The sequence below is a fragment of the Canis aureus genome, chromosome 19 (genome assembly GCF_053574225.1).
Source record: "Canis aureus isolate CA01 chromosome 19, VMU_Caureus_v.1.0, whole genome shotgun sequence".
Lineage (NCBI taxonomy): Eukaryota > Metazoa > Chordata > Mammalia > Carnivora > Canidae > Canis > Canis aureus.
This window is the reverse complement of record NC_135629.1, coordinates 5,832,144-5,847,487: the sequence shown is the minus strand read 5'-3', so window position 1 is coordinate 5,847,487 and position 15,344 is coordinate 5,832,144. Positions and strand designations below refer to the sequence as shown.

The 15,344-nt window shown below is 40.8% G+C and overlaps 1 protein-coding gene across 8 annotated transcripts in view; it reads right to left on the bottom strand.

Moving 5' to 3' along the window:
• C19H3orf20 (chromosome 19 C3orf20 homolog) overlaps positions 1-15,344 on the bottom strand; it is a 78,103-nt gene that overhangs the window by 37,180 nt on the left and 25,579 nt on the right. For 5 of the 8 annotated variants that reach the window (XM_077857705.1, XM_077857704.1, XM_077857707.1 and 2 more), the window contains 4 exons: positions 14,383-14,518; positions 13,067-13,354; positions 5,230-5,379; positions 4,326-4,446 (listed from right to left, as the gene is read on the bottom strand). In XM_077857705.1, coding sequence (XP_077713831.1) covers positions 4,326-4,446; positions 5,230-5,379; positions 13,067-13,354; positions 14,383-14,518 — 695 coding nt within the window. The remainder of the gene's footprint in view (positions 1-4,325; positions 4,447-5,229; positions 5,380-13,066; positions 13,355-14,382; positions 14,519-15,344) is intronic. The other 3 variants (XM_077857710.1, XM_077857711.1, XM_077857708.1) reach the window with 2 other exon arrangements.

Below are 15,344 nucleotides of genomic sequence, written 5' to 3'. Positions count from 1 at the left end.
ACTTTCTATACACATGCTGGACCAAGCATGCCAGCCCTCAACTTAGAAACTAACCAGCTGGTTGTACTTCCAATATAGCTGAGTCAGTTCCTACTAGGCTGACCCTCCTACAGACCTTGGCACAAATACAATAAAACAACAAACCAAAGGCTCTGAAGAATAAACAAAAGCAGGCAAATTTTGAAGAGTCAAAACTTAAAAGAAAGGGCCAGCATGGGATGAATTTCTACTTTATAGTTTTGGCATGAAGGCAAGCTACAGTCATGGCCAAAACACCACCATCTTCCTGACCCAGAAAACCAAAGGACTGAACCTGTGGAAACTACAATCACAGAAAAGTAAGGATAAAATTCCAGAAGAGACAGCACCAAAGAAATAGAGACCCAAATTTTGTGAATAGGCCATCCATATCCCTGGCTAATCCCTGAGCCATGGATGAGCAGAGGAGACTCAGGACAGCTTACTGCTAGGGAAACAGACAAACTGAGATGTGAGTTCCTGCCCATTGCAGGTAAGACAAAGTTTGTGGTGTGAGTCTAATCAAGTTCTCTGCCTGCTAAAACAAAAAATGTTAACACTCTTCAGAGAAATACATCAAAATTCAGATTCTACAGTCCACAGATCCTCAGATAACACACATAATGTCAATAATCTCAAGTTATCGAACATGTAAAGAACCAGTGAAGTGTGAGCCGTTCTTAAGGTAACAGATAACCAATCTTGTGTGGTATGTCCCAGATGTTGAAATTATCAGACAAGAACTCTAAAGCAGCTAATTTAACTGTACTCAATGAAGTCAAGGAAAACATAGTAATAAATGAAAAAACACACAATCTCAGCACAGAAATAGGAAATGTAAAAAAAAAAAGAACTAAATGGAAATTCTAGACTTGAAAATATATATGGGAAACTTAAAAAATTCACAGGATTAGCATAATAGCAGAATGAAGATATCATAATAGTCAGTGAACCTGAGAGTTAGATCAATAGAAATTATCGAATCTGAGAATAAAATGAACAACAAAAAAGAACAGAGTTGGGGTGCCTGAGTAGGTTAGTCAGTTAAACATCCAACTCTTGATTTTGGCTCAGGTCATGATCTCAGGATTGTGAGATCGAGACCTATGTGGGGCGCCAAGCTAAGCATTGAGTCTGCTTAAGATTCTCTCTGGGGGCACCTGAGTGGCTCTGTCAGTTAAGCACCAACTCTTGATTTCCACTCAGATCATGATCTCAAGGTCATGAGGTCAAACCCCATGAAGGGCTCTACCCTCAGTGGGGAGTCTGCTTGAGATTCTCACTCTCTCCCTCTCACTTTGCCCCTCCCCCCAGTCACACTTTCTTTCTCTCCTTCTCTTTAATAAATAAATCTTGTAAAAAAAAAAAGGCATTGTCAACTTGAATGTCCACACAAAGTATCATTAAAAAAAAAAAAAGATTCTCTCTCTCTCTCCCTCTGCCCCTCAGCCTGCTCATGTTCTCTCTCCCTCTAAAATTTAAAAAAAGAAACAATAGAGTCTCAGAGACCTTTGGGACAATATTAAAAGTTCTAAAATACATGTAATTGGAGTCTCAGGAGAAAAGGAGAAAGGTTGAGCACATTTTTTCCCCTAAAATAATAACAGAAGACTTCCCAAATTTGGTGAAGGACATGAGTGTACAAATTCAAGAAGTTCAGTAAAACCCCTAACAGAACAAAGACAACCACATCCAGACACATCATAGTCAAACTAATCAGATTAAAGATGAAATCTTGAAAACAGCTAGAAAAATAAACAGTGACTTGATAACTACATACTTCTCATCATTAACTTTGGAGGACATACACAGTGGAAGAGTATCTTTAAATTGTTAGAAGGAAAAAACCCAGTAAACCCAGAATTCCATACCTAGCAAAGATATCCTTTCATAAAAACATTTTTAACTGGGTAATGGGCACTGAGGGAGGCACTTGGTGGGATGAGCACTGGGTGTTATGCTATATGTTGGCAAATTGAACGCCAATAAAAAAATAAAAATAAATTTAAAAATTTCAACAATAAAGCAAACAGAATTTGTTGTCAGCACATCTGCACTTCAAGAAATGCTAAAGGAATTTCTTTACTGAAAAGAAATGATACTGGAGGAAAACTTGGATATTCAGAGAGGAATGAAAAACACTGGAAATGTAAATATCTGGGCGAAAATAAACTGGCCACTGCAGCCTACAAAACGATAAGCAATTTCCTCCGCCTGACATCCAATACCTCTTACCTCCACCCCACAGCATATATACCTCCTGCCCCCTTTCTTTCACAAGTTGCACCCATGAACTTTTAAAGATACTGCACTGAGTCACAACTCCAAGCATTTACAGGTGCTATTCCCTCTTCCTAGAATCCTCTCCCCTCCCTCTTCTAGTTACATGAATCATATGCACACATGCTCCTGTTGTCTTCCAGGCCACTCTTGACTGCACCGGCAGCTGTTGTGAAATTCTGTATGCAGCTCCAGGGGATAGAACAATGAACCGAACTATATTGTCAAAACAATCTAGTGTTGTCAAAGCAACTCCCCCCCGCAATTATTTTATTTAGTTCCTGCAAAAGCAGTGTGAGGCAGGGCTGATCTGGTGACCCACTTTGTATTGACCAGACAACCAAGACTCAGAGAAGCTGAGTGATTTTCCCAAAACTTAATAGTCAGAGTCTGGCTAGCTGGCATTAAACAAGGTTTCTCAGGTTTTCATTCCAGTTCTCTGTCCACTTGGTCACACTGTTACATAACATACAGTGCCTGTCTGCAACAAATTTATAATCTTCATGGACTATAAACTTTTCAAACATCTACAAAAAGCTTAATATTAAGACAATAACTCAATAGACTCCTAGACTGATGATCTCTGACCTGGCCAAGAATCAGGAGTACATGTGAAAACTACAGATATCTAGTACTCATAACAGACCACCTGAATCAGAATCTCTTTGGGGCTGTGCTTGGGGATCTGTATTTTTAAGGTTCCATAAGATTATGATATGCAATAAGAATATGACTAATTACTAACCCAGACTGTGGGTACTGTGAGAAAAGAGAAATGGATGTGGATTGCAATGCCATGATAGAGAAGAAGTATGAGCAGGGCTGCAAAAGAGAGGAAATTTGGATTGGCAGAGAGAGGAAGGGGCACATTTCAGGCCAAAGGGATGGGAAGGGTAAAATATGTTCAAGGGATTGAATGTTTCTGAGCAGAGGTGTGACCTATAGGAATTAGGATATAAGGATGAGAATACAGCAGCCAATGCAGAGGAAGAACAGGAATAGCAAGAGACAGACAATTAGGGGTAAGGTACCTGCCACACACTCCAAAAGCATCCATAACCCTTACCCTTAGGCTCTTAATAGCAGGACACCTTGAGTAGATTCTGTGTTCTGTGATCTTTCTCTGAATCCCAACCATATGGGCTTGTCCCTCTCTCATTGCTCTTATTCTTCTGTATCTTGTGTCCTTATTACTCTCCTGGACTTTGGGATTCCTTGAGGGGCTTTATTTATTTTTCTACCCCCTAGATCAGTGATTCTCAGTCAAGAGCAACTATTCCCCCCAGGGACATCTGACAATGTTTGGGGATATTTTTGGTTGTCACACTTGGGGAGAGGATACCACTGGCATCTGATGCGATGTTGCCAAGTATCCTACAATGCATAGTTATTATCCAAAGAATTATCTATCCAAAATTTCATTTCTGCCAAGAATGAGAAACTCTGCCTTAAATTAAATAACAAACACATTTAGCTACTTTATTAATAAATTAAATTTATCACCATTATTTAATTTTAGTAATTCCACACTAATTTATTACTTAATAAATCTTTAATGAGTGACTGAACAATCAAATGAATAATAAAAAAGAGTTTGTCAGCTACCTGTGATGTGCAGGTTTTTTATTTCATGACATAGTAAAGTTATAAAAACAAACTGGGAAGACCAACATAGAATTGCTAACTTTTCTTATTGCCATGTATAGACATTAAAAATAAAGCTATCAACTACTATAATAGTTCCTTCATAAAATGAAAGGCATTTTAACCATTAAAATGTAGTAATATTAACAATAAAAATAAAATAGGGCATACATTACTAGGAAAGGTCAGTACGACACCCAACAGTTGCTGTAGGCTGGTGAAAAGTTTACTTCAGTCAGCTCCCAACCACCACTCACTCTGAATGAGACTATACAGCTCCCAAGGGCAAGGCAGTTGTCTTACAGGTAGCCCTCTTGACTCTTACTGCTGGGCAGCCCGAGGAAAGCTGCTGAGGCCACCCCACCTATGCTGTCCATGCCCACCTTATACTCCAGGGAGAGCAAAGTCTCCGTCTTGGAAGTCCAGCTCCATTTGTGGACTACGTAGCCCTTGGAGTCATTGGCAGTCCCACCTTCCTCATCCAAGACCAAGACGTAGGGGCAACTAGGAGAGATACAAAGGTCAGAAGTTGATGCCAGGCCCCCGAAGGAAGTCCTCCTCACTACAGACAACAGGCAGGCAGGGTTCTGAGACTCTGTCATAGGTTAGAGGAACCATGAAGTCCAGCGGGCAGCCTCACTTCCTCTGCCTATATGGTCTGAGGCCTCTTCATCTGTTGATGCTACAGGAATGTCAGTCAGAAAGGGCATGTTTGACAGAGATAATGGAGGCTCAGGTCAAACCCAAGAGGGAAGAAATGGAGTGTATGCCCAAAAGCCTGCACATACAAGATCTCAGGTGCCAAAATGGGAATGGGAACATCTATAACACAAGAGTAAGTTATTCCCTCTGAAAACTGATAAGTTTCATAAGTTCCTTATGAAACTGACTTTTGGCTGACAAGAATATGTGCCTCTCTTAAAAGCCCCCACAAAGTGGTACTCATAGCCTCTCCTTCACTTACTGCTGGTATAAAACACTCTTATCCACTAAGTAATTTTTCCATGAATCCCGACAACAATCCAGATCTTAGTGCTCTGGGGGTACAAATGGAGTGGGATGGGGGGATTTGCCCTTCTCTTTTTCTGTGACATACATCTAGCAAGCGAAGGTCAGCCCTCAAAATGCCTACATCCCTGTAGGCCCTACTTTAGCCCTGCCTCACTGTCTTCCTAGACCTCTGGACACTGGTGGACTCTCCTTTTCCCATGGACTACTACCTCAGTACCTCCCTTTGTCACCATCAGAAACACTTCCATGGGGCCAGGATTCCCCCAAGCCACTCACCGGGCCTTCAGGTTGTAGCAAACATAGCCCTGTCCTTCAGCATTGAACAGAGCCAGAAAGAAGTTGGGTGTGTCATTAAAGAGGTAGGTGATGGTTCTCCCTCTGCAGCACGTGGGGATCTGACACATGGCGATGTTTCCAGAGGGATAGCTGGCAAAAATGGTCAAGGAGAACTAATAGAAAACTCTCCAGGTTCTGCTTTCAGGTGCTCCATGGAAAGTAAGTCTACATGTCAAAATGATAGCTATTTGGTGCATCATTCCTAGTCTTCAAAGACCCTTCTTGCACTTTGGAACATAACCATGTCTCGGGTGCCTTCCTGTATCTTCTATTTCTCACAACCACCCTGTGGTAGGTAGTATTATCTCCACCTCACAAATGAGTAGGGTTTTCTGGGCTGTGGGACTTTTAGTGCTAAATCCAGGAAAGTCTCAGGCAAACCAGGACAAGTTGCCCATCCTACAGATGAGGAATCCAAGGTGCAGAGAAATTATCTTCCTCACATGACACCACAAGGAAGTGGCAGAACCAGGACCTGAACTCTGAAGCATATTTCTAATGTTGTCAGGCTGCCTCCCATTATGATCAATCTATGAGTAGAGGCAACATCTCTCTGCTCATTTCCTACTAAGGTGACCCCAAGAAACACTGGTCCCAGCTTGAAGGAACACAGTTTGGGTAGCTACTGCAGGAATTTAAGTAGTACCCCAGACAGAAGAATTTCTAGAAAAGAATCTTTCCTTGCCTCTCCCTAGTTTCTGGTGGTTGTCAAGAATCTTCGGCATTGCTTGGTTTATAGATGTACCATTCTAACCTCTGCCTCAGTCATCACATGGCCTTCTTCCTACTTTGTATGTGTCTGTTTTCTCTTCATTGGATTGGGCCCAACCCTAAGCTAATGTGACCTTATTTTAATTTAATTATATCTGCAATGACCCCACTTCCAAATATGATCATATTCTGAAGTCCTACATGAACATAAATTTTGAAAAGACACTATTCAATCTATTATATCAGGATAACCACTAAAAAAATGACTAAAAATAGGGATAAAGAAAATGAGAAGGGAATAAAAATGGCATGCTACAAAAAAAGTCAATTCAACACAAAAGAAGGTAATAATAGAGGAACTGAAGAACAAAAAAAGATATGATGTATAGAAAATGGATAGTAGGGCAGCCCTGGTGGTGCAGCGGTTTAGTGCTGCCTGCAGCCCAGGGTGTGATCCTGGAGACCCTTGCATGGAGCCTGCTTCTCCCTCTGCCTGTGTCTCTGCCTCTCTCTCTCTCTCTCTCTTTCTGTGTGTGTGTGTGTCTCTCATGAATAAATAAATAAAATCTTTTAAAAAATGGATAGTAAAATGACAAAATCAAGTCCTTCCATATCAGGAATTACATTAAATGAAAATGGACTAAATTCAACAAAAGGGTAGAGATTGACAGAAGGGATTTAAAAAAACAAAAAGAAAAGATCCAACTATATGTTGTCTACAAGAGGCTTCCTTTGGATCTTTAGATCTAAATACACAACTAGGTTGAAAGTCAAATGATGGAAAAAGATATTCCATGTAAATAGTAACCAAAAGACAGCAGAGGTGGTTATATTGATATCAGAGACAATAGACTTTTAAAATTTTTACAAGATACAAAAAAGAACATTATATATTGGGAGAAAGGCTGATACCTCAAGAAGATATGACAATTATAGACATATACACACCTAACAACAGAGACCCAAAACATATAAAGCAAAAACTTACAGGAATAAAAAAAGAAACAGTTCTACAATAAAAGTTGGGAGACTTCATTACCTTACATTTAATCATGGCGAGAATAACTACACAGAATATCAATAAAGAAAGGAGAGAATTTGAACAACACTATAAACTAACTAGACCTAACAGAACACTCCACTCAACAATAGCAGAATACACATTCTTTTTGAGTGCACAAGACCATTCTCTGGTAAAGATATGTTAGGTCACAAAACAAGTCTCAATAAATATTAAAAGACTGGAATCTTAGAGAATATCTTCTCTGACAACAGGATAAAACTAGAAATGAATGGCAGAAGGAAATTTGGAAAATTCTCAGATAGGTGCAAATTAAACAATACACCTTTAAACAACCAATGGATAGAGAAGAAATCACAAGGGATATTAGAAAAAGTTGAAGGTGTGAAAACAAAAACACAACATATCAGAACTTATGGGATAAGGCATGGGAATGAGGTCAGAGGGCAGAGTCCAAGGGAGCAGCCACAGAAGCCAGGATGGCTGCTGACATCTGACCTGGGTCAGTGAAGAGCCCTGGGGATCTGGCCCAGGTTGGTGCTCCCGTTTTCATCCATGCTTTCATGCTTCTCACAGGGGATGACCCCCAACTAGGTGATTGCACCTACATTCAAGGTGGACCCAGCTGGTTTTCTATCAGGTGTTCCACCATAGTAATGCTGGAGTTAGAAAGTCTCCATTTCTTTGCTCCAAACTGGAAAACTTTGTTCCCTGTATATAGAGTAGGAATAATGTTGGTTACAAACTAGCTGATGTTTAAAACTGAAGATTGTCATGACTGTTTAACATAAGCTCTCTTCTGAAGTATAACTAATTGACTTGGAAATACTAAGTCAGTTTAATTCCGAGTGCTCAAAGAATCATCCCCACAGGAACACAATATACTGGTAACTCAAGTTTGCTTTTGGAACCATGAAAATTTTGTTTATTTTTGACTTTGAAAATACAATCATACATGACAACAGTGACACCTGGATTGTACAGTGCACTCCAGAGAAAAAGCTGCTACAAAATTCTTATAAAAAAGGATTTGGGGCAGAATTTATGGGCAGAATCTTTAAGAATATGGGAAAGGGAGATGTAAGAGAAGATGAAACTAATAGAGCAATGACATCAATACATTTCACTCTAGGGTTGGTGGAACTTTTGAACTTTATAAGAAAGAACCAAGGATAGGGCAGCCCGGGTGGCCCAGCGGTTTGGCACTGCCTTCAGCCCAGGGCGTGATCCTGCATGGAGCCTGCTTCTCCCTCTGCCTGTGTCTCTGAGCCTCTCTCCCTCTCTGTCTCTCATGAATAAATAAAATCTTAAAAAAAAAAAAGAAAGAACAAAGATAAATTTGACTGCATCATTATTTCAGATTCAAATTCAGTCTTCATAGATTAGGTTTTAGAAGCTACCAGTTTTCATGATGTGTTTGATAAAGTGTTTACAAATCCAGCAGCTTTTGATAGCAATGATCATCTCACTGAAAAATTATCACGCTCACTCTTGCAATAGATATCCAGAGAATCTGCAAAACTGTAGTTTTGGTAGAATTTGTAGATTCAGTTACAACAGTTAAAATTTATGAATTATACACAAATTGTTTATATAGGTGATGGTGGAAATGATGTCTGTCCAATAACTTTTTATTTTTTATTTTTATTTTTTATTTTATTTTTTTGTCCAGTAACTTTTTATTTTATTTTATTTTTTTAACTGTCCAGCTCTTTTATTAGCTAAGTGTCCAGTAACTTTTTAAAGGAGAATGATGTTGCCATGCTATGGAAAGGATATACTTTAGAGAAAACTTCCCAGAATGTCTCAAAATCTAGAACCTATGGAATCTTCTGTTGTAGTTTTATCTTCAGGTGTTAAAATAATTTCTCACTTACAATTTCTAACCAAGGAGTAATATGCCAACAACAATAACAACAACAACAACAACAACCTATGGGATAAAGTGAAACCATCACAGGAAGAAATTTATAGTTATAAGTATCCACATTAAAAGAGAAGAAAGATCTCAAATCCATAACCATAATTTCCACCTTAGGAACTAGAAAAAGAAGAGCAAATTAAAGTTAAAGCTAGCAGAAGGGAGGAAATAATAAAGATCAGAAGAGAGAAAAATAGAATGGAGAACAGAAAAACAATAGAAAGCACCAAACCCAAAAGTTAGTTCTTTGAAAAGATCGACAAAATTGAGAAAACTCAGACTGACTTAGAAATAAAGGAAAATTCAAATTCCTAAAATAAAAAAATGGAGACATTACTACTGATTTTACAGAAATTTTTTAAAATATCATAAGAGAAGTATATGAACAATTGTATACCTACAAGTGAGATAGTCTAGTTGAAAAAACAAATTCCTAGAAACATGCAGAGGGAAATTGCAGGATACAAGATTGACACCCAGAAATTAGTTGTACCTCATGAACATGGGATGTCTTTCCATTTATCTCAGTCTTCTTTAATTTATCTCAACAATATTTTGTAGGTTTTAGTGTACAAGTCTGACACCTCCTTGGTAAAATTTATCCCAAAGTATTTTATTCTTTTTGATGCTATTCTGGTTGATGCTATTCTTTTGATGCTATTTGATGCTTTTTGATGCTATTAGATGACATCATTTCCTTTTGTTTATTGCTTTTTAAAAAATTGTTGTTGCTGCTCATACAGCATTTCAGGTCATTTGTTGCTGGTATTCATGGATTGGAAGACTTAATCTTGTTTATGGCAAAATGCCCCACAGTGATCTATATATTCAGTGCAGTCCATATCAAAATTTCATCAGTCTTTTTTTTTGCAAAAACAGAATATTTTATTTTAAAAATCATACAGATTTGCATGGGACCCCAAATAACCAAGTAATCTTGAGAAAAGAACAAAGTTGAAAGAGTCAAACTTTCCAATTTCAACACTTTACTACAAAAATCAAAACACTGTGGCACTGGCATAACAAAAGACATACAATTCAATGGAATAGAATTACAAGTCCAAAAATAAACTCATATATCAATGGTTAACTTTAACAAGGGTGCCAAGACCATTCAATGGTGAAAGAATAGTCTCAAGAAATAGAGGTGGAACAACTGGGTATCACATGAGAAATAATGCAGTTGGATCCTGATCTCACACCATATGCAAAAATCAACTGAAAATGGATCAAAGACCTAAATATAAGAGCTATAACTATAAAACTCTTAGAAGGCAATATAGGTACAAGATAGTTTCTTAGGTATGAAACCCAAATTACAAGGAAAAAAAAAGAAAAATTAGACTTCATAAAAATTTAAAACTTCCATATATCAAAGGATACTATCAAGAGAATGAAAAAACACCCCACCTGCAGGATAGGAAAAAAATTTGCAAATCATATATCTGATAAGGATCTAGTATCTATAATATACAAACAACTCTGGCAACTCAATAAGTAATGGACAATCAAAAAATGGGCAAAGACACATTTCTATAAAGAAGATATACTAAGAAGGCACATGAAGATGCTTGAAATCATTAGTTATTAGGAAAATGCCATTCAAAGCCACAATGAGATATTACTTTATAGTCCTAGAATGGCTAGAATTTAAAAACTGGAAAATATCAAGTGTAGTTCAAGAATGTGGAGAACTTAGAAGTCTCACATATTATATAGGTGGGACTATAAAATGGTATAGCCACTGCAGAAAACATTTTGAAAGTCCTTCTGTAAGTTAAACATAGAATTACCATATGACCTGGTAATTCCACTTTTGGCATAGACCCCAAAGAATTGAAAACAGGTATGCAAACAAAAACTTCTATAAGAATGGTCATAGCAGTATTGTTCACAATTGCCAAATAGTGGAGAAAACCTAATGTCCATAAGCAAATGAATGGATTAGGAAAAAAACTGGAATATCCATATAATAAATTATTATTCAGCCACACAAAGGAAATTCTGAGATGTGCTAAACATGTTATGACCCTTGAAAACATCCAATGTGAAAAAAGCCAAACACAAAAGGCCACATATTACAGGGTTCCATTTATATGAGATGTCCAGAATAGGCAAATCAAAAAAGATGAAAAACAGATTGGTGGTTGCCAAGGCTGGGCTAGGGGAAAAGAGAAAGTGACTGCTGAATGGGCATAGGGTTTTCTTTTGGGGTGATGAAAAGTTTGTGGAACTTGATAGAAGTGATGGTAGCATGACACTAAATAGCACTAACTGCCACTAAATTATATATATTAAAAAGATTTATTTTATATTATGTGAGTTTCACTCCAGTAAAAACAGGAGGTACTGATGTATATTACATGGTTGAGCTTTGAAAGCATTATGGTGAGTCAAAGAAGTAAGATACAAAAGGCCACATACTGCATGATCCCATTTATATGAACTATCTGGGGCAGGCAAATGCAGAGGCAAACAGCATGTTAGTGGTTGCCAGGGACTGTAGGGGAGAGGAAATAGGGAGCATCTGCTTACAGACATGGGATTTCCTTTCAGGGTGTTGAAAAAGCCCTGGAACTAGATTGTGGAGATGGCTGCACAGCACTGTGAATGTACTTACTGCCATTGTAATACACTTTAAAATGGTTAAAATGAGAAATTTTATGTGATGTACATTTTTCCGTATTAAAAAAAAATGTGTACCTCACAGAGTATTTCTGAGTGCTCCACCAATTCCTAAGGGAACAGTGCTAAGGTTTATTTTTAATGTGAGTTTATTTGTGCACAGGGAAAAAGGCCTCGAGGGAAGTTTGATGGGAGAATCAGCAGTTGAGGGAAGACATCCAGGAGATGCTGACAACGAAAGAAATAAAACCCAAATGAAATGAATACTGGGGATGGTTCTGGGGTCTACTGCGGACAAAGGAAACCAATCAGGGCTGGGAGCTATCTGGCACCTCAGGGGCAGATGGACCATTTCTACCTGAGAGCTTTGCGCAGCAATCTCCATGAGACTAGAATTAACTGCTGAGCCCAGAAAATGTCTTGATGAGTCAAGCATGCCAGGAGCAGTGCCTGTGGGTTTGGGGTGGTCCCACCCAGGAGGACCTCAGGATTCTGGGACAGGGGAAAGAATGAAGGCTGTGCTCTAGCCCACCCCCTCTGGTCGTGCTGGTAACAGAATTCACAGACACAGCTTCCCAAGCTCAGGGAGATGATCTTACTCAAGGAAATGAAGAATCATTTCTTCATTTCAGGAAAGGGGGAAGGGAGGGCCCATGACCCACAGCAAGCAGCAGCTCTCCTGGAAGGGAGCAGGGCTGAGCGGAGTGTGATGAATGGATTCATTTACAGTCAGAGAAACAATAGGACTCCTTTGACAGGATGCTTAAATTCTGAATTCCCAGTTCAGTTAGAGAGGAGACCAAATGAAGTGAGGGGGGCTATTGCTGGGCAGGCCTGGCTGGGCAGCCTGTGGGATAGTTCAGAGAGCTCCCTCTCCTCTTAAAGCACGGGACACTGAGTACCCACTGGTTTTATTATTAAACAAGGCCCCTTTCCATCCCCATCTCCTGCTCTCTGCTGCAGGAAACAATTCTGGAAGGCATGACAATTGTGCCAGAAGGAGGGTTCTAAATAGAGGTGAAGTGGCCCTGAACCCAGGCCTGGCTCTGCCACCAAATTCCTTTTGTGACCCTGAAGTGAGTGACACCATCCATTCCTAATGAAGGGATGTCTGGCTTAGTGGCTCCTCTCTTTGATGTCTCATCTGGCTCAGACTGCAGAATCTGGAATAAGTGCTTTGCCTTCTCTGGTCTCAGAGCCTTGCCATCAAATGGACTGGGCATCTTGTCCAGCCCCACTGCCTATTGGGGAGTAGGTGACAGGACCCCTGCAAGGAACACAGGGGTCCAAGGCAACTTCCTGATGCATTGCTTCCCACCCAGACATTCCCTAAAGGGAGCCTTCTCTGACCTGAAAAATGCTTAATATCCTGGAGAACCTGTCACCAGGCTTCTCTGGTCAGTTGAAAAGCCAAACTAAATACCCAGGTATATTCAAGCCTGGGACTTTTCTGGGGCTGAGTTGCTGGGGAAAAGGGGCAGCATCAAATAAAAGGATACTACACAAAGGAGGACCCATCATAGAAGGTGTAATGCAACTTGATGACTTTCTTGGATACCTTCCAGTCCTGAGAATGTCGGCTGAAGTGAGGATGGTGGTAGACAGGAGGCTGGTGAGGGGTGGGAGTGGATGTCTGAGCACCCGGAAGGTGAGAGTGGTAGGAGCTCAGGGTCTGAGCGTCCCCTTTCGGGGCTGACATTAGATGAGAGGGCACCTTTGCCCTGTAGTTGCGAAAGATCATGGGGTAGGAGAAATTCCTCCCTTTCCACGAGGCCCTTTCAGCTTCTCTGCAGGGAAGGAGACCAACATATCTTCTAGCCACTTGGCTCCTACTCACCAGGGACACTTTCTCTACAGCCCCTGTCCAGTTCCCAAGACTCTCATTCCAATTTCCTGTCCTCAAAGTACCTGTGCCCATCCCCATTTTCCCTTGTCATTAAAGGCAAGAATTTTAGGAAGAACTGGGAAGGTCCTGTTGCCCCTCTGAAACCAGTCCTTGCCTGACTTCCACCTTTAGCAGTGGGGTGAGGACCCATGCGGTGGGACTGAGTACAGAAGGGGGACCCAGTAGGGGGAGGTGGAGGCTCTGCTCAATCCCCACTCCTGAGGTTACAAGGAAAGAACTTCCTTCCAGAATATTACAGTAAGGGGCAAGCTGGGTGGCTTCCTTCCTCCCACGTTCTGTAGCTGCAGTAATGGCCCATGGGAGAAAAGACATATCCCTTAGATGGGGCTAGGTTTTAAATCCTTAATGGCCCATGGTCTGAGCCTTTGGAGAAATATAGACTATCTTACTAGAACTTGTGAGACCCAGAATCATTAGCTATCATCACCCATGTTAGTGTTTTTTGTTTGTCCCGAAAGGACTTTTGCTGCTGTTACAGGAAAACATCCGACAAATTATGTTAAGAAATAAACTTTCAGGGCACAAAGCCTAAAAAGTGTAAGGAGCCCTGTACAGGGTGAGGAGGCAAAGATCAACGCCCTTGGGTCAGGTCCACAAAACTATGGGACCTCTGGTAATGGCTTACCCGTCTGCTCGGGCTGCCTCAGTTTCCTCATCCGCAAAATGGGCATACCCCGTCTTCCTCATCAGGTTGTAGTGAGGACTGAAAAGGACTGAGTGGGGAGAGATTGGGGATGGGAGTGTGTGTGAGGGACGGCCATCACCCCTGTCACTGTTGTTGGGGGCACTGTGTAGCTGGCACTTCCTGGCACCGCTCAGACACTTCTGTGAATTCCCCCCTTCATGCACACAGGTGGCTGGTGGCCATACCCAACTCTCACATCCACCCCCAGCCACTGAGGCGCTCACATATGGCGACACATCTCCTGCAGCTTCTCCCGGGCCTCAGGGCAGGGGTCGTTGCACTCCATACTGTTAGAGGCAGAGATTCCAGCTCCTCGTTGTAAGGGTGCTATGGTTATGTCTTCTAAGATTTTTGATTTACCTGTGGTTGGAGAGGAAGAGCTTAGCGGGGGAGGTTAGAGAATTTCTTAAGATGTCATGTTCACATGGGGGTGAGGCAGCAGGGAGAGCAGGAGAGCAGCATCTCCTGAGGGTCAAAATAATTGGGGGCATCATTCATGCTTCCTAGGGACAGGAATCCCTGGCTCTCGCTCTGCAAGTCAATTAAACATGCATTAGGAACAGACATGTGCAGAGTGATGAACTCAGGAACCTGTGCACGTGACTGCCATGGATGCTGAAGTGGTTCCCTTCTGGCACTTCTGATTAAAGAACAGAAAGTCTCTGGGGCACCTGAGTGGCTCAGTTGGTTAAGCATTCAACTCTTGATTTCAGCTCTGGTCGTGATCTCAGGGTAGTGAGATCGAGCCCCACATCAAGCTCCGTGCTGTGTGTAGAGTCTGCTTAATGCTCTCTCCCAGGGTGCTTAGGTGGTGCAATCAGTTGAGCATCCAACTCTTGATTTTGGCTGAGGTCATGATCTCAGCGTTGTGAGATCAAGCCCCGCATGGAGCCCCGTGTTGGGCTCTGGGTCAGTGGGGAGCCTGCTTCTTTCCCTCTGCCCACTCATCCCCCACCAAAAAAAAAAAAAAAGTCTCAGTTCCAACTCAATCAGCTATAACACTTCTCTGATGTATTTTGACTGAGATTTGGATTGAAATGTTTTCTTATACATTGCGGTAAACTACACATCACAAAAATTTATCATCCTAACCATTTTTACTACAGACAGTTCTGTGGTATTAAATACATTCATACTTTTGTGCAACTGTCACCACCATCTATCTCTATAAACCCTTTTTCATCTT